Source organism: Bombina bombina, chromosome 4, assembly GCF_027579735.1.
Source record: "Bombina bombina isolate aBomBom1 chromosome 4, aBomBom1.pri, whole genome shotgun sequence".
Taxonomy (NCBI): domain Eukaryota; kingdom Metazoa; phylum Chordata; class Amphibia; order Anura; family Bombinatoridae; genus Bombina; species Bombina bombina.
The window spans coordinates 569,124,779-569,149,349 of NC_069502.1; the positions used below are offsets into that span (position 1 = coordinate 569,124,779).

The 24,571-nt window shown below is 42.0% G+C and overlaps 1 protein-coding gene across 1 annotated transcript in view; it reads right to left on the reverse strand.

Annotated features, from left to right (window-relative positions):
- MDN1 (midasin AAA ATPase 1) overlaps positions 1 to 24,571 on the reverse strand; it is a 1,255,339-nt gene that overhangs the window by 901,160 nt on the left and 329,608 nt on the right. The window contains 1 exon segment of the mRNA XM_053710546.1: positions 22,725 to 22,857. Coding sequence (XP_053566521.1) covers positions 22,725 to 22,857 — 133 coding nt within the window.

A 24,571-nucleotide genomic window follows, 5' to 3' on the forward strand; every position in this document is an offset into this window, starting at 1 on the left:
AAATTTGTAAAATTTGGTAAAAGTGTGCAGTGAAGACCAAGTCGCTGCCTTACATATCTGATCAACAGAAGCCTCGTTCTTAAAGGCCCATGTGGAAGCCACGGCCCTAGTTGAATGAGCTGTGATTCTTTCAGGAGGCTGCCGTCCGGCAGTCTCATAAGCCAATCTGATGATGCTTTTAAGCCAAAAAGATAGAGAGGTAGAAGTTGCTTTTTGACCTCTCCTTTTACCAGAATAAACAACAAACAAGGAAGATGTTTGTCTGAAATCCTTTGTAGCATCTAAATAGAATTTTAGAGCACGGACAACGTCCAAATTGTGTAACAAACGTTCCTTCTATGAAACTGGATTCGGACACAAAGAAGGTACAACTATCTCCTGGTTAATATTTTTGTTGGAAACAACCTTCGGAAGAAAACCAGGCTCAGTACGTAAAAACCACCTTATCTGCATGGACCAGATAGGGCGGAGAACACTGCAGAGCAGATAACTCAGAAACTCTTCTAGCGGAAGAAATTGCAACCTAAAACAAAACTTTCCAAGATAATAACTTAATATCTACGGAATGTAAGGGTTCAAACGGAACCCCTTGAAGAACTGAAAGAACTAGATTAAGACTCCAGGGAAGAGTCAAAGGTCTGTAAACAGGCTTGATTCTAACCAGAGCCTGAACAAACGCTTAAACGTCTGGCACAGCTGCCAGCCTTTTGTGAAGTAAAACAGATAAAGCAGAGATCTGTCTCTTCAGAGAACTCGCAGAAAATCCTTTCTCCAAACCTTCTTGTAGAAAGGAAAGAATCTTAGGAATTTTTATCTTGTTCCATGGGAATCCTTTAGATTCACACCAACAGATATATTTTTTCCATATATTATGGTAAATTTTTCTAGTTACAGGCTTTCTAGCCTGAATAAGAGTATCTATTACAGAATATGAAAACCCACGCTTTGATAAAATCAAGCGTTCAAACTCCAAGCAGTCAGTTGGAGGAAAACCAGATTCGGATGTTCGAATGGACCCTGAATAAGAAGGTCCTGTCTCAAAGGTAGCTTCCATGGTGGAGCCGATGACACATTCACCAGGTCTGCATACCAAGTCCTGCGTGGCCACACAGGAACTATCAAGGTCACCGAAGTCCTCTCCAGATTGATCCTGGCTACCAGCCTGGGAATGAGAGGAAACGGTGGGAATACATAAGCTAGGTTGAAGTTCAAAGGTGCTACTATTGTATCCAATAGAGTCGCCTTGGGATCCCTGGATTTGGACCCGTAACAAGGGACCATGAAGTTCTGACGAGAGGCCATCAGAACCATGTCTGGAATGCCCCATAATTGAGTTATTTGGGCAAAGATTTCCAGATGGAGTTCGATCTCCCCCGGATGCTCCTCCATCGCCAGGGAACTCCTTGTTACCCCCTGATGGTTGATATATGTAACAGTCGTCATGATGTCTGATTGAAACCTTATGAATTTGGCCTTTGCTAGTCGAGGCCAAGCCTTGAGAGCATCGAATATCGCTCTCAGTTCCATTATGTTTATCGGGAGAAGAGAGTCTTCCCGAAACCATAGACCCTGAGTTTTCAGGGGTTCCCAGACCGCGCCCCAGCCCACCAGACTGGCGTCGGTCGTGACAATGACCTATTCTGGTCTGCGGAAGCTCATTCCCTGTGACAGGTTGTCCAGGGTCAGCAACCAACGGAGTGAATCTCTGGTTATTTGATCTACTTGTATCGTCGGAGACAAGTCTGTATAATCCCCATTCCACTGTCTGAGCATGCCCAGGTGCAATGGTCTTAGATGAATTCGTGCAAAAGGAACTATGTCCATTGCCGCAACCATCAAACCTATTACTTCCATGGACTGCGCTATGGAAGGAAGAAGAACAGAATGAAGTACCTGACAAGAGCTTAGAAGTTTTGATTTTCTGGCCTCTGTCAGAAAAACCTTCATTTCTAAGGAAACTATTATTGTTCCCAAGAAGGGAACTCTTGTTGACGGGGACAGAGAACTTTTTTCTATGTTCACTTTCCACCTGTGAGATCTGAGAAAGGCTAGGACAATGTCCGTATGAGCCCTTGCTTTTGACAGAGACGACACTTGAATCAGGATGTCGTCCAAGTAAGGTACTACTGCAATGCCCCTTGGTCTTAGCACCGCTAGAAGGGACCCTAGTACCCTTGTGAAAATCCTTGGAGCAGTGGCTAATCCGAATGGAAGTGCCACAGGTAATGCTTGTCCAGAAAGGCGAACCTTAGGAACCGAAAATGTTCCTTGTGGATAGGAATACGTAGGTACGCATCCTTTAAGTCCACCGTGGTCATGAATTGACCTTCCTGGATGGTAGGAAGGATCGTTCGAATGGTTTCCATTTTGAATGATGAAACCCTTAGAAACTTGTTTAGAATCTTGCGATCTAAAATAGGTCTGAATGTTCCCTCTTTTTTGGGAATAATGAACAGGTTGGAGTAAAAAACCCATCCCTTGTTCTCCTAATGGAACAGGATGAATCACTCCCATGCTTAACAGGTCTTCTACACAGTGTAAGAATGCCTGTTCGAAGATAATTGAGACCCGTGGAACCTTCCCCTTGGGGGTAGTTCCCTGAATTCCAGGAGATAACCTTGAGAAACTATTTCTAGCGCCCAAGGATCCTGAACATCTCTTGCCCCAGCCTGAGCAAAGAGAGAAAGTCTGCCCCCCACCAGATCCTTCCCAGATCGGGGGCCAACACTTCATGCTGTTTTGGTAGCAGTGGCAGGTGACTTGGCCTGCTCACCCTTGTTCCAGCCTTGCATCGGCCTCCAGGCTGGCTTGGTTTGAGAAGTATTACCCTCTTGCTTAGAGGGTGTAGAATTTGAGGCTGGTCCGTTTCTGCGAAAGGGACGAAAATTTGGCCTATTTTTAGCCTTAAAAGACCTATCCAGAGGAAGGGCGTGGCCCTTTCCCCCAGTGATGTCTGAAATAATCTCTTTCAAGTCAAGGCCAAACAGTGTTTTACCCTTGAAAGGGATGTTAAGCAAAAGCGCTCTGCGCGCCACGATAGCAAACCCTGAATTATTCGCCGCTAATCTAGCTAATTGCAAAGCGGCATCTAAAATAAAAAAGAGTTAGCCAATTTAAGAGCTTGAACTCTGTCCAAAACCTCCTCGTACGAAGATTCTTTATTGAGCGACGTTTCTAGTTCTTCGAACCAGAAACACGCAGCTGTAGTGACAGGAACAATGCATGAAATTGGTTGTAGAAGGTAACCTTGCTGAACAAACATCTTTTTAAGCAAACCCTCTAACCTTTAATCCATAGGATCTTGAAAGCACAACTATCTTCTATAGGAATAGAAGTGCGTTTGTTTAGAGTAGAAACCGCCCCCTCGACCTTGGGGACTGTATGCTATAAGTCCTTTCTGGGGTCGACTATAGGAACTAATTTCTTAAATATAGGGGGAGGACAAAAGGTATGCCGGGCCTTTCCCACTCCTTATTTACTATGTCCGCCACCCGCTTGGGTATAGGAAAAACATCGGGGGGCACCGGAACCTCTAGGAACTTGTCCATCTTACCTAATTTCTCTGGAATGACCAAATTGTCACAATCATCCAGAGTAGATAATACCTCCTTAAGTAGTGCGTGGAGATGTTGAAATTTAAATTTAAAAGTTACAATATCAGGTTCTGCTTGTTGAGAAATTTTCCCTGAATCTGAAATTTCTCCCTCAGACAAAACCTCCCTCCTGGCCCCTTCAGATAGGTGTGAGGGTATGTCAGAACAGATATCATCAGCGTCCTCTTGCTCTTCAGTGTTTAAAACAGAGCAATCACGCTTTCTCTGATAAGTAGGCATTTTGGAAAAAATGCATGCAATAGAATTATCCATTACAGCCATTAATTGTTGTATGGTAATAAGTATTGGCGCACTAGATGTACTAGGGGCCTCTTGTGTGGGCAAAACTGGTGTAGACACAGAAGGGGATGATGCAGTACCATGCTTACTCCCCTCATTAGAGGAATCATCTTGGGCAATATCATATCTATGGCATTATTATCCCTACTTTGTTTGGACATTATGACACAAATATATCACATATATTTAAATGGGGAGACACATTGGCTTTCATACATATAGAACATCGTTATCTGATGGTTCAGACATGTTAAACAGGCTTAAACTTGTCAACAAAGCACAAAAAACGTTTTACAATAATACCGTTACTGTCCCTTTAAATTTCAAACTGAACACACTTTATTACTGAATATGTGAAAAAGTATGAAGGAATTGTTCAAATTTCACAAAAATTTCACCACAGTAACTTAAAGCCATAAAAGTATTGCACACCAAATTTGAAAGCTTTAACCCTTAAAATAACGGAACCGGAGCCGTTTTTATATTTAACCCCTATACAGTCCCAGGTATCTGCTTTGCTGAGACCCAACCAAGCCCAGAGGGGAATACGATACCAAATGATGCCTTCTATAAGCTTTTTCAGTGGTTCTTAGCTCCTCACACATGCATCTGCATGCCATGCTTTCCAAAAACAACTGCGCATTAGAGGCGCGAAAATGAGGCTCTGTCTATGACTAGAAAAGGCCCCCAGTGAAAAAGGTGTCCAATACAGTGCCTGCCGTTTTTATTAAAACAATCCCCAAGATTTAACAACTATTAAAAGTAATAATCTGCCAAATATACTTAGTAAAGTAATCGTTTTAGCCCAGAAAAATGTCTACCAGTTTTTTAAGCCCTAATGAAGCCCTTTATTCTTTTACTTAAACTAAGAAAATGGCTTACCGGTTCCCATAGGGAAAATGACAGCTTCCAGCATTACCGAGTCTTGTTAGAAATGTGTCATACCTCAAGCAGCAAAAGTCTGCTCACTGTTTCCCCCAACTGAAGTTAATTCCTCTCAACAGTCCTGTGTGGAAACAGCCATCGATTTTAGTAACGGTTGCTAAAATCATTTTCCTCTTACAAACAGAAATCTTCATCTCTTTCCTGTTTCAGAGTAAATAGTACATACCAGCACTATTTTAAAATAACAAACTCTTGATTGAAGAATAAAAACTACATTTAAACACCAAAAAACTCTAAGCCATCTCCGTGGAGATGTTGCCTGTACAACGGCAAAGAGAATGACTGGGGAAGGCGGAGCCTAGGAGGGATCATGTGACCAGCTTTGCTGGGCTCTTTGCCATTTCCTGTTGGGGAAGAGAATATCCCACAAGTAAGGATGACGCCGTGGACCGGACACACCTATGTTGGAGAAAGTCGTTCCTTCCTAGAAACTGGATTAGGACACAGAGAAGGAACAATGATTTCCTGGTTAATATTCTTATTAGAAACCACTTTTGGAAGAAAACTAGGTTTGGTACGCAAAAACAACCTTATCTGCATGGAACACCATTGCAAAGCAGACAATTCAGAAACTCTTCGAGCATAAGAAATGGCTACTAAAAACAAAACTTTCCAAGATAATAACTTAATATCTATGGAATGCAAAGGTTCAAACGGAACCCCTTGAAGAACTAAAAGAACTAAATTTAGACTCCAAGGAGGAGTAACAGGCTTGTAAACAGGCTTGATTCTAACTAGGGCCTGTGCAAACACCTGAACGTCTGGTACAGCTGCCAGGCGCTTGTGTAACAGGATAGACAGAGCAGATATCTGTCCCTTTAAGGAACTAGCTGACAGACCTTTCTCCAATCCTTCTTGGAGAAAAGACAATATCCTTGGAATCCTAACCTTACTCCACGAGTAACCCTTGGATTCACACCAACAAAGATATTTCCGCCATATCTTATGGTAAATTTTCCTGGTAACAGGCTTTCTGGCCTGTATCAGAGTGTCTATAACTGACTCAGAGAAACCACGCTTAGCTAGAATTAAGCGTTCAATCTCCAAGCAGTCAGTTGCAGAGAATCTAGATTTGGATGCTTAAATGGACCTTGAATTAGAAGATCCTGCCTTGATGGCAGTTTCCATGGTGGGACCGATGACATGTCCACTAGGTCTGCATACCAAGTCCTGCGTGGCCACGCAGGCGCTATCAGAATTACCGAAGCCTTCTCCTGTTTGATTCTGGCTACTAGCCGAGGGAGAAGAGGAAACGGTGGAAAGACATAAGCTAGACTGAATGACCAAGGCGCTGTTAAAGCATCTATCAATGCCGCCTTGGGATCCCTGGAACTGGATCCATAAAGGGGAAGTTTGGTGTTCTGACGGGACGCCATCAGATCCAATTCTGGAATGCCCCATAGCTGGGTCAGCTGAACAAAAACCTCCGGGTGGAGTTCCCACTCCCCCGGATGAAAAGTCTGACCCCTGGGATGTGAATTGCCGAAAGATGGCAGGAGTGATCCTCCGCCCATTTGATGATCTTGGATACTTCCTTCATCGCTAAGGAACTCTTTGTTCCTCCCTGATGATTGATGTACGCTACAGTCGTGATGTTGTCAGACTGAAATCTGATGAATTTGGCCTCCGCTAGTTGAGGCCACGCCTGGAGCGTATTGAATATCGCTCTCAGCTCCAAAATGTTTATCGGGAGAAGAGTTTCTTCCCGAGACCATAGACCCTGAGCCTTCAGGGAGTTCCAGACCGCACTCCAGCCTAACAGACTGGCATCGGTCGTGACAATGATCCACTCCGGTCTGCGGAAACTCATTCCCTGAGACAGGTGATCTTGAGACAACCACCAGAGAAGAGAGTCTCTGGTTTTCTGGCCCATTTGTATTTGAGGAGACAAATCTGCATAATCCCCATTCCACTGTTTAAGCATGCACAGTTGCAATGGTCTGAGATGAATTCGGGCAAAAGGGACTACGTCCATTGCCGCAACCATTAAACCAATTACCTCCATCCACTGAGCCACAGAAGGCCGAGGAATGGAATGAAGAGCTCGGCAAGTATTCAACAGTTTTGACTTCCTGACCTCTGTCAGAAAGATTTTCATTTTTACCGAGTCTATTAGTGTTCCCAGGAAGGGAACCCTTGTGAGCGGTGACAGAGATCTTTTTTCTACGTTCACCTTCCACCCGTGAGACCTTAGAAAGGCCAGAACAATGTCCGTATGAGCCTTGGCTCTGTGGAAAGACGCCTGTATTAATATGTCGTCTAGGTAAGGTGCTACTGCAATGCCCAGCGGTCTTAGTACCGCTAGAAGGGACCCTAGCACCTTTGGGAAAATTCTGGGAGCGGTGGCCAACCCGAAAGGAAGGGCCACAAACTGGTAATGTTTGTCCAGAAAGGCGAACCTTAGGAACTGATGGTGATCTTTGTGGATAGGAATATGTAGATATGCATCCTTTAGATCCACGGTAGTCTTATATTGACCTTCTTGGATCATCGGCAAGATTGTCCGTATGGTTTCCATCTTGAAAGACGGAACTCTGAGGAATTTGTTTAGAATTTTTAGATCCAGGATTGGCCTGAAAGTTCCTTCCTTTTTGGGAACTACAAACAGGTTTGAGTAAAAGCCCAGTCCTTGTTATGCAATTGGAACTGGGTGTATCACTCCCATTTTTAGAAGATCTTCTACACAGCGTAAGAACGCCTGTTTCTTTGTTTGGTCTGAAGACAAACGAGAAATGTGGAACCTTCCCCTTGGGGGAGAATCCTTGAATTCTAGAAGGTACCCCTGAGCAACTATTTCTAGCGCCCAGGGATCCGGAACGTCTCTTGCCCAAGCCTGAGCAAAGAGAGAAAGTCTGCCCCCAACCAGATCCGATCCCGGATCGGGGCTACCCCTTCATGCTGTCTTGGTAGCAGGAGCAGGCTTCTTGGCCTGTTTACCCTTATTCCAGCCCTGCAAGGGTTTCCAGGTTGCTTTGGGCTGGGAAGCGTTATCTTGCTTTGCGGCAGCAGAGGTTGCAGCAGGTCCGCTCCTGAAGTTGCGAAAGGAGCGAAAATTAGCCTTGTTTTTGGCCTTAAACAGCCTATCTTGTGGAAGGGCATGGCCCTTGCCCCCAGTGATATCTGAAATAATTTCTTTCAGCTCTGGGCCGAATAGGGTTTTCCCCTTGAAGGGAATATTTAACAGTTTTGTTTTGGACGACACATCCGCCGACCACGATTTGAGCCAAAGCGCTCTTCGCGCCATGATGGCAAAACCTGAGTTTTTCGCCGCTAGTTTAGCTAATTGGAGAGCGGCATCAGTGATAAAAGAATTAGCCAGCTTTAGAGCATGAATTCTATCCATGACCTCATCGTATGAAGTCTCCCTCTGGAGCGACTCCTCCAGGGCCTCGAACCAAAAAGCCGCTGCAGTAGTTACCAGAATAATAAAGGCAATTGGTTGAAGAAGAAAACCTTGGTGAACAAAAATTTTCTTCAGCAATCCTTTCAATTTTTTATCCATAGGATCTTTGAAAGCACAACTGTCCTCTATTGGTATAGTTGCACGCTTAGCAAGTGTTGAAACAGCCACCTCTACCTTAGGGACCGTCTGCCACGCCTGGGGTCGTTTATGGGGAACATTTTCTTAAAGATAGGGGGGGGGGACAAAGGGTACACCTGGTCTCTCCCACTCCCTAGTCACAATATCCGCCACCCTCTTTGGGATCGGAAATGCCTCAGTGTATACGGGGACCTCTAAAAATCTGTCCATCTTAGAATTTTTCTGGGACCACCATGGGGTCACAATCATCCAGCGTAGCTAAAACCTCCTTAAGCAGGACGCGGAGGTGTTCCAGCTTAAATTTAAACGCTAAGGAATCTGACTCTGCCCGCTGAGAAACTTTTCCTGTGTCAGAAATTTCTCCCTCAGACACACCGTCCCTCACTGCTACTTCTGAGTTTTGTGAGGGTACTACAGATAAATCATCCAAAGCTTCTGATTGCTCATCCTCTGTATTTAAAACTGAGCTATCACGCTTTTTTGGAAAAACTGGCAGTTTGGATAAAAATGCTGCAAGGGAATAATCCATTACTGCTGCTAATTGTTGTAAAGTAATAGGGGCCAACGCGCTAGAGGTACTAGGCATCGCTTGCGCGGGCGTAACTGGTGTCGACACATGGGGAGAGGAAGAAGGACTATCCTCATTACCCTCTGTTAAAGGAATCATCTTGGGCTACATTTTTAAGTGTCCCTGGATGGTCTTTAAAATGCTTAGATGTTTTAGCACACTTTACACATAAATACAATGGGGGTACCGCCATGGCTTTTAAACATAAAGAACAAGGTCTATCTGAAGGCTCAGACATGTTTGACAGACTTAGACAGCACTACAATACAGAAAAATATCCCACAAGGATGAATCCGTGGACTGGATACACCAAGTAAGAGAAATTCTGGTAGCTGTGGCAAGACCAAATGGAAGAGCCACGAGCTGGGAGCGTTTGTTTAGAAATGCAAACCTTAGAAACTTGTGAAGGTCCCTGTGGATGGGAACATTCAGATATGCGTCCTTTAAATCCACTGTGGTCATAAATTGACCCTCTTGGACCAGAGAAAGAATGGAACGAATAGTTTCCATCTTGAAGGACGACACTCTGAGAAACTTGTTTAGAATTTTGAGATCTAAAATTGGTCTGAAGGGTCCCTCCTTCATGGGAACCACGAACAAATTGGGAGAGAAAAAAAAAAAAAAAAACAGACCCCATTCCTGCATCGTAACATGAAAAACACTCCCAGATCGGAGATGTTCCAAATCAAGTGTAAAAACACCTCTCCTTTTGCCTAGCCTACAGAAAATCTTGACGGCCAAAACCTGGCCCTGAAAGAAAAGAGGTCTGGAACTCTAGTTTGTATCCTTGGAACACAAATCCCATGGATCTAGAACATTTCGAACCCAAGCCTTCGTTACTTAATATTAGGTTTCTCGGATTGCTTACACCCTTCTCCAGATTGGTCGGGACTCTAGGAAAACTTGGACTGCTCCTGCTTGGAGGAGGAAGAGGAAGAATATTGTTGGAAATCTCTAAAGGAATGAAATTTACTCCTTTATGTTTATTTCTCTTATCCTGAGGGAAAAAAAGTTCTCCCGTAAGGTCAGAAACTGTGTCCGTCAAAACAGGCCCAAAACAAAGACTCTCCCTTGTAAGGATTTCCAAAAGTTTAGACTTAGATGACATATCCACAGATCAATATTTTCAGCATAAGGTTCTGCGGACCAATATGGCAAAACCTGAAAATTTTAGCTCCCAGATTAATAACCTGAAGGGAAGCTCTATAATAAGAGATAGCCAACTAAAGGACCTTTATCCTATCCTGTAATAGGTTGCGAGGGGAGTGTCTGTCTGACTAGATCAGACAACGCCTCCAGACTGCTGCAGCATAAAAGATAGTAGCAATACAAACCTCAGGAGGACATTTTAACTCCTGAGCGACCCCTCTAACCTCTTATCTTGAAAGGAACAACTATTCTCAATGGGAATAGTGTTTTTCTTGGTTATCATGGGAATTGCCCCTTTGGTACCGTCTGTCAATATTCCTTGATAGTGAGGAACATCTTATAACTATAGGGAATGGAGAAAAACTAAATGTATGCTTACCTGATAAATTACTTTCTTTTACCATATGACGAGTCCACGGATTTCATCCTTACTTGTGGGATATTAACCTCCTGCTAACAGGAAGTGGCAAAGAGCACCACAGCAGAGCTGTATATATAGCCCCTCCCCTTCCCCTCCACCCTCAGTCATTCGGCCGAAGGTATAGGAAGAGAAAAAGGAAAGGCTAAAAGGTGCAGAGGTGACTGAAGTTTACAAAAAATATGAAGAAAAACGGTCTTAAAAAAGAACAGGGTGGGCCGTGGACTCGTCATATCGTAAAGAGTAAATTTAAGCTTACCTGATAAATTAATTTCTTCTATGATACGATGAATCCACGGATTCATCCTTTACTTGTGGGATATTATCCTCCTGCTAACAGGAATTGACCAAGAGCACCACAGCAGAGCTGTCTATATAGCTCCTCCCTTAGCTAAACCCCCCAGTCATTCGACCGAAGGTACAGGAAGAAAATGGAGAAACTAAAAGGTGCAGAGGTGACTGAAGTTTTAAATCAAAAAAAATATAATCTGTCTAAAATTGACAGGGCGGGCCGTGGACTCGTCGTATCATAGAAGAAATTAATCAGGTAAGCATAAATTTACTTTTCTTCTATAAGATACGAAGAGTGCACGGATTCATCCTTTACTTGTGGGATACAATACCAAAGCTACAGGACACGGATGAGGGACAAGACAGATGGCTAAACAGAAGGCACCACTGCTTGAAGAACTTTTCTCCCAAAAATAGCCTCCGAAGAAGCAAAAGTATCAAATTTGGAAAATTTGGAAAAGGTATGAAGTGAAGACCAAGTCGCAGCCTTACAAATCTGTTCAACAGAAGCATCATTTTTAAAAGCCCATGTCGAAGCTACCGCTCTAGTAGAGTGAGCAGTAATTCTTTCAGGAGGCTGCTGTCCAGCAGTCCCGTATGCCAAACGGATGATGCTTTTCAGCCAAAAAGAAAGAGGTAGCCGTAGCTTTTTGACCTCTACGTCTTCCAGAATAGACACCAAACAGAGAAGATGTTTGACGGAAATCTTTGGTCGCTTGCAAGTAAAACTTCAAAGCACGAACCACATCCAAGTTGTGCAACAGACGCTCCTTCTTAGAGGAAGGATTAGGACACAGAGAACGAACAACAATTTCCTGATTAATATTCTTATTAGTAACAACCTTAGGAAGGAATCCAGGTTTGGTACGCAAAACCACCTTATCAGCATGAAAAACAAGATAAGGCGAGTCGCATTGCAATGCAGATAGTTCAGAAACTCTTCGAGCCGAAGAGATAGCAACTAAAAACAGAACTTTCCAAGATAGAAGCTTAATATCTATGGAATGCATAGGTTCAAACGGAACCCCTTGAAGAACTTTAAGAACTAAATTCAAACTCCATGGCGGAGTAACAGGTTTAAACACAGGCTTGACTCTAACTAAAGCCTGACAGATCGACTGAACGTCTGGAACATCTGCCAGACGCTTGTGCAATAAAATTGATAAAGCAGATATCTGTCCCTTTAGGGAACTAGCTGATAGCCCCTTCTACAATCCTTCTTGGAGAAAGGACAAAATCCTAGGAATCCTGATCTTACTCCATGAGTAGCCTTTGGATTAGCACCAATAAAGATATTTACGCCATATCTTATGATAAATTTTCCTAGTGACAGGCTCTCGAGCCTAAATCAAGGTATCTATGACAGACTCAGAGAATCCCCGTTGGATAAAATCAAGCGTTCAAGTCCACGGTGGTAGAGATGACATGTCCACCCGGTCTGCATACCAAGTCCTGCGTGGCCACGCAGGTGCTATTAAAATCACCAAAGCTCTCTCCTGTTTGATTCTGGCAATCAGACGAGGAAGGAGAGGAAATGGTGGAAACACATAAGCCAGGTTGAATGACCAAGGTACTGCTAGAGCATCTATCAGTACTGCTTGATGATCCCTTGATCTGGACCCGTAACAAGGAAGTTTGGCATTCTGACGAGATGCCATCAGATCCAATTCTGGTGTGCCCCATTGATGAATCAATTGTGCAAACACCTCCGGATGGAGTTCCCACTCCCCCGGATGAAAAGTCTGACGACTTAGAAAATCCGCTTCCCAGTTCTCCACTCCTGGGATATAGATTGCTGATGGCAAGAGTGAGTCTCTGCCCATCGAATTATTCTGGAAACCTCTATCATCGCTAGAGAACTCTTTGTTCCCCCCTGATGATTGATATATGCTACAGTCGTGATATTGTCCGACTGGAATCTTATGAATCTGGCCAAAGCCAGCTGAGGCCACTCCTGAAGCGCATTGAATATCGCTCTCAGCTCTAGAATATTTATCGGGAGGAGAGCCTCCTCCTGAGTCCACATACCCTGTGCTTTCACGGAATTCCAGACTGCACCCCAGCCCAATAGGCTGGCGTCCGTCGTCACTATGACCCATGCTGGCCTGCGGAAACACATTCCCTGGGACAGATGATCCTGTGACAACCACCAAAGAAGAGAGTCTCTGGTCTCTTGATCCAGATTTATCTGAGGAGATAAATTTGCATAATCCCCATTCCACTGATTGAGCATGCATAGTTGCAATGGTCTGAGATGCAAGCGAGCAAACGGAACTATGTCCATTGCCGCTACCATTAGTCTGATTACCTCCATACACTGAGCCACGGACGGCCGAGGAATGGAAAGAAGAGCTCGGCAGGTGGTTAAAATCTTTGATTTCCTGACCTCTGTCAGAAAAATTTTCATGTCTAGCAAATCTATGAGAGTTCCTAGGAATGGAACTCTTGTGAGAGGGATAAGTGAACTCTTCTTTACGTTCACCTTCCACCCGTGAGATCTTAGAAAAGCCAACACGATGTCCGTGTGAGATTTGGCTAGTTGGTAAGTCGACGCCTGAATTAAGATATCGTCCAGATAAGGCGCCACTGCTATGCCCCTCGGCCTTAGAACCGTCAGAAGGGACCTCAGCACCTTTGTGAAAATTCTGGGAGCTGTGGCCAACCCGAAGGGAAGAACTACAAACTGGTAATGCTTGTCCAGGAACTGGTGATCTTTGTGGATAGGGATGTGCAGATACGCATCCTTTAAATCCACGGTGGTCATATATTGACTCTCCTGGATCATTGGTCTGAATGGTCTCCATCTTGAAGGATGGGACTGAGGAATATGTTTAGGATCTTGAGATCTAAAATTGGTCTGAAGGTTCTCTCTTTTTTTAGGAACCACAAACAGATTGGAGTAAAAACCCTGCCCCTGTTCTGTTTTTGGAACTGGGCAGATTACTCCCATGGTATATAGGTCTTCTACACAGCGTAAAGACGCCTCTCTTTTTGTCTGGTTTACAGTCAATCGAGAAAGATGGAATTTCTCCCTTGGAGGAGAATCTTTGGAGTCTAGAAGATACCCCCCCGGGTCACGATTTCTAAAGCCCAGGAGTCCTGAACGTCTCTTGCCCAAGCCTGAGCAAAGAGAGAAATTCTGCCCCCTACTAGATCCGATCCCGAATCGGGGGCTGCCCCTTCATACCGTCTTGGTGGCAGCAGCGGGCTTCTTGGCCTGTTTACCTTTGTTCCAAGTCTGGTTAGGTCTCCAGACTGACTTGGATTGAGCAAAATTCCCCTCCTGCTTTGCAGCAGGGGAGGAAGTAGAGGGACCACCTTTGAAGTTTTGAAAGGAACGAAAATTATTTTGTTCAGTCCTCATCTTATTTGTCTTATCCTGAGGAAGGGCATGGCCTTTCCCTCCAGTGATGTCTGAAATGATCTCTTTCAGTTCAGGCCCGAATAGGGTCTTACCCTTGAAAGGGATGGCTAAAAGCTTAGACTTTGATGATACGTCAGCAGACCAGGACTTAAGCCATAACGCTCTACGCGCTAAAATGGCAATAAATGAAATCTTGGCCGCTAGTTTAGCCAGTTGAAAAGTGGCATCTGTAATGAAAGAATTAGCTAGCTTGAGAGCCCTAATTCTATCCATAATATCATCTAATGGAGTCTCAACACCAAAAATCAGCTGCAGTAGTTACAGGAACAATGCACGCTATAGTTTGCAGAAGAAAAACCTGATGAATAAATATTTTCTTTAGAAGACCCTCTAATTTTTTATCCATAGGATCTTTGAAAGCACAACTGTCCTCAATAGGTATAGTTGTATGCTTAGCCAGGGTAGAAACAGCTCCCTCAACCTTAGGGACCGTCTGCCACGAATCGCGAATGGTGTCTGACATGGGAAACATTTTCTTAAAAGTAGGAGGGGGAGAAAAGGGAATACCTGGTCTATCCCATTCCTTAGTAACAATGTCCGAAATCCTCTTAGGGACCGGAAAAACATTAGTGTAAGTAGGAACCTCTAGAACTCTATCCATTTTACACAATTTCTCTGGTGGAATTACAATAGGGTCACAATCAAAAAAAAAAAAAAAAAAAACCTCCCTGAGTAACAAGTTGAGGTGTTCTAGCTTAAATTTAAAAGCCATCATATCTGAATCTGTCTGAGGGAACTTCTTTCCTGAATCAGAAATCTCTCCCTCAGAAAGGAATTCCCTCACCCCCAACTCAGAACATTGTGAGGGTACATCGGAGATGGCTAATAAAGCGTCACAGGGCTCAGCATTGACTCTCACACCGGACCTACTGCGCTTCCCCTGCAACCCAGGCAGCTTAGATAAAACCTCTGTGAGGGTATTATTCATAACTGCAGCCATATCTTGCAGGGTGAAAGAATTAGACGCACTAGAATTACTTTGCGTCACTTGTGCGGGCGTTAATGGTTGTGACACTTGGGGAGAATTAGATGGCATAACCCGATTCCCTTCTGACTGAGAATCAACCTGCGACATACTTTTATCAGCTAAAATATGTTCTTTGCAATTTATTGCCCTTTCAGTGCATGAGGGACACATTTTAAGTGGGGGTTCCACAATGGATTCCAAACACATTGAACATTGGCTTTCCTCAATGTCAGACATGTTAAACAGGCTAGTAATGACCACAAACAGGCTTGAAAACACTTATTTTTTCACTAAATAATCTTAAAAAACGGTACTGCGCCTTTAAGAGAAAAAAAGCATACACGTTCTGCAAAACTGCTTTAAAATAATCAAATTGTTTCAATTTTTTGTATAAGTATTCAAATTATGCAGCTATGTTTGCCCCGCAAGGAAAGGAACACTTAACCCTTACTATAAAAACCGGATAATTAATAAAGGTTTAAATCCGGAAAAAACACCCCCTGCACCTCGCCACAGCCCTGTGGCGCCTAACTGCCCTCAGGGATCTGGAAAATAGGGTTAAAGCTTTGATTTGGCCCAATACTTCCACAAGGGCCCACCGGAGTTGGAGCTTGCTGCTTGCCTTGCAAATACAACTGCGCAACTGAGGCGCGAAAAAAGGCCCCGTCCATCTCACTCGAGGTCTCTCAGCCCAAAATGAACCGCACCAGAGCGGTCCCAAACTAGCCATTTGGGTTCATAAACCCAAAAAAGAAGCCAAGTGTACCTTCCAATAAAGCATCAAAAACGTTACTGCCAAAAACGTTATCAGCACTCCCAGTTCAATAAAGTTTTGCCCACAAACATTCATACTCAGTGCCAACCATTTTTTCTCAGCTCCTATATGCAAGCTTAGTAATACCCCTCTTCTCTTAGGATTACTGCTTACCCATACCCTCATGGGGATACTGTCAGCCAATTCTGAAATAACACAGTCTCTCCAGAAAAAAATGACTGAACATACCTCACTGCTATATAGCATGAAAAACGTTCCTCACACTGAAGTATCTTAACTACTCCTCATCCATTCTGTGGGAACTACTTTGGATCTTAGTGACAAATGCTAAGATCATCAGCCTCCAGGCAGAAGTCTTCATCCATCTGCTGCCTGAGAGAAAATAGTACACACCGGTACCATTTAAAATAAAAAACTCTTGCTTGAAGAAAATAAAAACTAACATTTTATAACCTCTTTCACTTTACCCTTCCTAGTACTTAGAGTAGGCAAAGAGAATGACTGGGGGGTGGAGCTAAGGGAGAAGCTATATAGACAGCTCTGCTGTGGTGCTCTTTGCCACTTGCTGTTAACAGGAGGATAATATCCCACAAGTAAAGGATGAATCCGTGGACTCTTATCTTATAGAAGAAAGAAAGAAATTTATCAAGTAAGCATAAATTTAGTTTTCTTTTACAAAGATATGACGAGTCCACGGATTTCATCCTTACTTGTGGGAAACCAATACCAAAGCAATAGGACACGGATGAAAGGGAGGGACAAGACAGGAACCTAAACGGAAGGCACTACTGCTTGAAGAACCTTTCTCCAAAAGATAACCGAAGAAGCAAAAGTATCAAATTTGGAAAATTTGGAAAAAGTGTGAAGGGACAACCAAGTCGCAGCCTTACAAATCTGTTCCACAGATGCATCATTTTTAAAAGCCAATGTGGAAGCCACAGCCCTAGTAGAATGAGCCGTAATTCTTTCAGGAGGCTGCTGTCCAGCAGTCTCATATGCCAGACGGATGATACTTTTCAGCCAAAAAGAAAGAGAGGTAGCCGTAGCTTTCTGACCCCTACGCTTTCCAGAATAAACAATGAATAATGAAGATGATAGACGGAAATCCTTAGTTGCCTGTAAGAAAAACATTAAGGCGCGGACCACGTCCAAGTTATGTAACAGACGCTCCTTCCTAGAAGAAGGATTAGGACACAAGGAAGGAACAACAATTTCCTGATTAATATTCTTATTCGAAACAACCTTAGAAAGGAACCCAGGTTTGGTACGTAAAACCACCTTATCAGAATGAAATATGAGAAAGCGAATCACACTGTAATGCTGAAAGCTCAGAAACTCTTCGAACAGAGGAAATAGCAACCAAAAACAGACCTTTCCAAGATAATAGTTTAATATCTATGGAATGCATAGGTTCAAACAGAACCCCTTGCAGAACTCGAAGAACTAAATTCAAACTCCAGGGAGGAGTAATAGGTCTAAATACAGGCTTAATTCTAGATAGAGCCTGACAAAAAGACTGAACATCTGATACATTTGCCAAACGTTTGTGAAACAGAATTGACAAAGCTGAAATTTGTCCCTTTAAGGAACTTGCTGATAACCCTTTCTACAATCCTTCTTGGAGAAAAGACAAAATCCTAGGAATCCTAACTTTACTCCACGACTAACCCTTGGATTTACGCCATATCTTATGATAATTTTTCTAGTGACAGGCTTTCTAGCCTGTATTAAAGTATTGATAACTGAATCAGAGAATCCTCGCTTCGATAAATGGAGGAATGGACAGAAGTGCTCGGCAAGTATTCAAAATCTTTGATTTTCTGACCTCCGTCAGAAATACTTTCATGGCTACCGAATCCATCAGAGTTCCCAAGAAAGGAACCCTTGTCTGAGGAACAAGTGAACTCTTCTCTATGTTCACCTTCCAGCCGTGAGTTCTCAGAAAAGACAACACTGTGTCCGTGTGAAATTTTGTCAGATGATATGTTGATGCCTGAATCAGAATATTGTCCAGATAAGGCGCCACCGCTATCCCTTGCGGTCTGAGAACCGCCAAAAGAGACCCTAGAACCTTTGTGAAGATTCTGGGTGCTGTGGCCAACCCAAAAGGAAGAGCCACGAACTGATAATGTTTGTCCAAGAAGGCAAACCTTAGAAACCGATGATAATCTTTGTGGATTGGAATATGAAGGTAAGCATCCTTCAAATCCACGGTAGTCATATATTGACCCTCCTGGATCATTGGCAAAAACGTTCGAATTGTCTCCATCTTGAATGATGGAACTCTTAGAAATGTGTTTAGACACTTGAGGTCCAAAATGGGTCTGAACGTTCCCTCTTTTTTGGGGACCACAAAAAGGTTTGAGTAAAACCCGTGTCCCAATTTTGTAACAGGACAGATTACTCCCATAGTAAAAAGGTCTTTTACACAGCGTAAGAACGCCTCTCTCTTTATCTGGTTTGCAGATCATTTTGAAAGATGAAATCTCCCTCTTGGGAGGAAATCCTTGAATTCCAATTGATAACCGTGGGTCACTATTTCTAGTGCCCAGGAATCCTGAACATCTCTTGCCCAAGCCTGGGCAAAGAAAGAAAGTCTGCCCCCTACTAGATCCGGTCCCGGATCGGGGGCCACCCCTTCATGCTGCTTTGTGGAAGAAGAAGAAGCGGGGGGTCCTCCTTTAAAGTTCAGAAAGGAACGAAAATTATTCTGTTTACCCCTCATTTAAACCGACCTATTCTGAGGTAGGGCATGGCCCTTACCTCCTGTAATATCAGAAATGATCTCCTTCAATTCTGGCCCAAAAAGGGTCTTACCTTTAAAGGGAATAGCTAAAAGCTTATGTTTTGATGACACATCAGCAGACCAAGATTTGAGGTACAATGCTCTACGTGCTAAAATAGCAAATCCTGCATTTTTTGCCGCTAATTTAGAAATTTGAAAAGCGGCATCAGTAATAAAAGAATTAGCTAGCTTAAGAGCCTCAATTCTATCTAGAATATCATCTAATGAAGTCTCAACCTTAAGAGACTCTTCTAGGGCCTCAAACCAAAAAGCTGCTGCAGTAGTTACTGGAACAATGTAAGCCGTTGGTTGTAAAAGAAATCCCTGATTACCAAATAATTTCTTTAGTAGACCCTCTCATTTCTTATCCATAGGATCCTTGAAAGCACAACTATCCTCAATGGGTATAGTAGTACGCTTAGCTAGGGAAGATATAGCTCCCTCTACCTTAAGGACCGTTTGCCATGAGTCCCGAATGGTATCTGATATAGGAAACATTTTCTTAAAATTAGGAGAGGGAGAAAACAGTATACCTGGTCTATCCCATTCCTTACTAATAATTTCCGAAATTCTCTTAGAAACCGGAAAAACATCAGTGTAAGTAGAAACTTCCAAATATTTATCCATTTTACACAATTTCTCTGGAGGAATCACAATAGGATCACAATCATCCAGAGTCGCTAAAACCTCTCTAAGCAGCAGGCAGAGTTGTTCAAGCTTAAATTTAAATAACATGGCATCCGAATCTGTCTGAGGCAAAACATTCCCTGAATCAGAAATTTCACCCTCAGACAGTAATTCCCTGATTCCCAACTCAGAGCACTGTGAGGGAACATCGGAAATAGCTAATAAAGCATCAGAGGATTCAGTATTTACATTAATACTTGACCTACTGCGTTTACCCTGCAACATTGGTAATTTAGACAATACCTCTGAAAGGGTAGTTGACATAACTGCAGCCATCTCCTGCAGAGTAAAGGAATTAGACGCACTAGAAGTACTAGGGGTCGCTTGTGTGGGCATAAAAGGTTGTGACACTTGGGGAGAATTGGATGGGATATCCTGATTCTCTTCAGACTGAGAATCATCCCTAGGCACACTTACTTTATTTAAAATATGCTTTTTACATTGTAAAGCCCTGCTCGTGTGACCGTGGAAACCTGCCTGTTCCACAGACAATATAATATATGCAAATGTCCACAGCACTAGTGATATAAAAGATGTCTTTATTGACAAAAAAACAGCAATGTTTCGTGACTAGTGTCACTTAATCATGCAAGATTAAGTGACACTAGTCACAAAAAGTTGCTTTTTTTTGTCAATAAAGACATCTTTTATATCTCTCCCTGTAGCAAGGGAACTGTGAGGAAAGCCATGGCACTTAATAAAAAAGTTTTGGGGACACCTGAGGAGAAAAACCGTCATAATTTGAACATTGTTCAACAATGGCTCAACAAAACCTATAATCTTTGAGTTCTCTCAAACCTGAGGGAAATAAAAGGGCTGACGGACTATATGATAATATAAATTATTATATTATCATCACAACCCACTGGGCTATTTTAATTTCTTGAATTAAATGATAATATATATCTGTAATATATAAACAGACAAAGGAAAGAAATTCTCTAAAAAAAAAAAAAAATACACAAAAACTAACATTACTGTTTCTTTAATTTGCTAAAAAGAAACTGCTTTATTTCTGTGCAAACAAAAAACGGAACAGTTACTGTTTCTTTAAATGTTAAAAGGAACTGCTTTATTTCAGTGCAAACAAAAACGGAACAGATTTATTAACTGAAGACACGTTTTACTAACGATACTGTCTTTAATACACATCACACAGCTATACTTCAACTATAGCTGTTAAGTCCCTTGTCAGATTACGGAACATAATTCAGTTATGGAAACCGGAACCAAAATATCAAAATTCCGGTGGAGGTTGATGATAATGTGAAAACCACATAAGCCGTTTCACTAACAAAAACGGCAAGGAAAGATTCCTCTCATTCTGTATTCTGTCCCTTACGTTCAGAAGTATGTGCGCAGCACCTAATACTACCGCCACACAAGTCCCGTCCATCGTGGGCGTGTTCACACTCACTAAACAGGTTATCAGACATTTTAAGTGAAAAACTCTAATAAAAACCGACAGAGTATCATCACAAAGAGCCTAATCTCCTCAATCCCCAGTGCCTGCCAGAGCTGCCCTATATGATCCCTTTATGATACATATAGGAAAAAAATAAGTGTCATCCTTTTTTCCTAAGAAATTAAAGTGCCCAACCTTATTCTGAGTCTTTTCACATCTAGTCCCAGAAAAATTAAAGTCAGCACTTACATTATTAAGCTGCCAGGCAGCTTCACCAGGTTTGAGAGGTCCTCTCCCTCACATAGCCCTGTGGATAAAAGATAAGGTCTGAGTAATGCTATTCAGAGTATCAGGATTAGGGCAGCATAAATGTATGGGAGGTGCAGTGAGAATTATGTCTCACAAGTTCCCATTGCTCTAAAGCCACCACTGCTCTACTGAAGAGACTGATATGGACTACGGCTACAACCCAGAACAAAGCAGCACAATCCTGTACTACTTTTTTTATTATTTTTAAAAATAATAAACTCTTGATTGAAGATCTTTTTCTAGCACCTAATTTACCACCTCCTTGCACTTAACGTAGGCAAAGAGAATGACTGGGTTGGGAGGGAAGGGAGGTGATATTTAAAAGCTTCCTGCAGGAGTGGTATTCCCAATAGTAATTAAGATGATCCGTGGACTCGTGTCATTAATAAGACTTGTATCACTAATAATATATATATATATATATATATATATATCTCAAAAGTCAAATAGCCTGTAGCCCAGCACTCCAACCAGGTGGAGCAGCCACGACCTGGGTGCAATCCTTATAAATAATAAAAAATAATCAATTTAGCAGGATGGGGAACTAATGGGAACAGGGTCTCATATAGCAAAACACCATAAGCGCAAACAAGAGTGCGTGAAGAGATATCACAAGTAGTAACAGACAGACCGCCTGTTACTACTTGTGATATCTCTTCACGCACTCTTGTTTGCGCTTATGGTGTTTTGCTATATGAGACCCTGTTCCCATTAGTTCCCCATCCTGCTAAATTGATTTGACAGCATAGAGTGACTCTTGCATTTACTAGCTATGGCATTTTGTAAAATTCTGACACCTTGGGTGCCTTTGGCGTTCTGCCTTCTTTAGTTCTATCTGGTGGGGTACATATAGAACATGCTCTCTGCTCATCCGTTGTTGTTGCCTTACTAACATTAGCTCCTATGTCCTGCTTGCTGGTTTAGATAGTTGTATTACTTTTTGTCCTTTTTTTCGATATTTGATCAGGTTTCCTGCATGTTTTGTGTCTGCATAGTTTGTATTTATCTAGTTTATATTATCTCCTTTGCATCCTGCCCAAATGCCCAAGTGTGCATATATGTATATTCTATCTGTGCGGTTGGGATCATAGTATTTCTGTTTTTCTTTGCCACTTAAGTGATTTCAGTATAGCGCCTCCTTGTTTGTATTTTTGCTCTGTTTCGTTCTTTGGGTATCCTTTGTTGGATTATTCATGTTTCCCTTCTCTGACTGTTCAGTCAGTTTTTATTTTCATTGGTGATGGTTATATAGGTTGTTTGTCTCACTTTTTTTTTTGTTTCATTTGATCTATGTTTTTAGTATCTTTTTCTATGTCTGTTTTTCAGATTATACTTGTTCTGATGAAGGCCCAACTGAGGGCCGAAACGTCGACCATGTATTAGTGATTCAACTAATTAAAAAAAAAATTTTTGCTTGTTAACAAATCCTGAGAGTGCCCTTCTTCTACACCGATATCTATATATCTATATACATACACACATACATATATTAAAGAATTCTTATATAATTTAATATAACAAATATTAAAAGACAAAAAAAATATTTAAAAATAAAATAAAACCTTACCCTGTATCACCCACGAGAAGAATGGGCTCATTAAATTCCAAAGCTCTCCCAACAAGTATAGCTAGTCTCCTCATCCCCTGTGTCCACACTATGTGGGGAAAATTGCAGTCCACAACACTACTTTGAAAACCGCCTTTGGAAAGAAAAAAGTTAATACAATTTTTGGAACAAAACAGCCATAAAAGTTAAAAATAAGAGGAAAAAACAACAGAATTTATAAACTAAGCATTAAATATTTGGGTCATAATAGTCAAAAACATTACATTACATGCTCTAATCTGTTAGCGCATGTAATTTTACAACTATCAACACTGCGCTAAAGGGGTTAAACAGATGGTAGAAGGGCCATAAAGGATTACAATATGTAATTTTTCAACTAGTATGGCTCTTTAATGCCGAGTGATACACCTTAAAGGGACCCTTAACACCTGACTTCTAATAATCCCAAAAACCTACTTTTTCTTATTAAACAAAATAAAGTAATCACTGCTGCCTATTTTATCTGTTCCTCTTAGCCCAAACTTTTGAAGGAGATTGTTTTAAAATACAGTGTTGAGGCAGTGCTTGATTTCCTATGTAAGCTGCCATATTGTAGCGTGTGTTACAGGGCTCAGTAGTCACATGATACACACACCATATTATCTATGCATACACAGTACTTAGAGAAAGGAATCGCATCTCTCTCTCCCTGCAGCGTGTGAGCTGCAGTGTCTGAAAAGCTATTTCTCAGTGAGGGTATAAATATATTTCATTTCCCTGTTAATGTATATAAAACATGTTATGCAGAAATTTAAATAAAATACTTATAACTACTGTGTTTATGTTTTTAACTCCCCCCACACACACAGGTTTTTTTTTATCTCCTCAAACATTCAGGAGGAGAGGTCATGAAAAGAAGAAGTCTTTTGAACTAATAATATGCAGCATGCAGTCCGTGGGAGCTTCCTCCTCCCCCTCCCTCCCAGAGCAGTCAGTAGTTTTACAATAACAACACAGGAACCGGCTCTGGTAAGTGCTTACTGAGCATAAAACTTTACGGACAGAGTTTGAGGAGAGAAAAAAACCTGTGTGTGTGGGGGGGGGGGAGATCCTTCCTCTAAGTACTGTGTATGCATAGATAATATGGTGTGTGTATCATGTGACTACTGAGCCCTGTAACGCACGCTACAATATGGCAGCTTACATAGGAAATCAAGCACTGCCCCAACACTGTATTTTAAAACAATCTCCTTCAAAAGTTTGGGCTGAGAGGAACAGATAAAATAGGCAGCAGTGATTACTTTATTTTGTTTAATAAGAAAAAGTAGGTTTCAGCAATTTTTATCAGGTGTTTAATGTCCCTTTAAGCATGAAATGCTATGTAGTTACTAGGTTTCATAGTGAAGTGTCTAGTAAAACTGGAAAACAGTTTATTTGAATTTTCTGCATTTCTCAAACTTAAAGGACCAGTCAACACATTAGATTTGCATAATCAACAAATGCAAGATAACAAGACAATGCAATAGCACTTAGTCTGAACTTCAAATGAATAGTAGAATTTTTTTATAACAAATTTCAAAGTTATGTATATTTCCACTCCCCTTGTACCATGTGATAGCAATCAGCCAATCACAAATGCATATACGTATAGTCTGAATTTTTGCACATGCTCAGTAGGATCTGGTGATTCAAGAATTGTAAATATAAAAGACTGTGCACATTTTTTTTAATGGAAGTAAATTTGGAAAGTTGTTTAAAATTACATGCTGTGACATTCCCTGTGGTGGTTCCGGTGGAGGAGGAGCAAGTAGATGCTGCTGTGCTCTCTACTCCAGTCCCAATAGCTACTGGCGGTAGTTTTGTTCGCG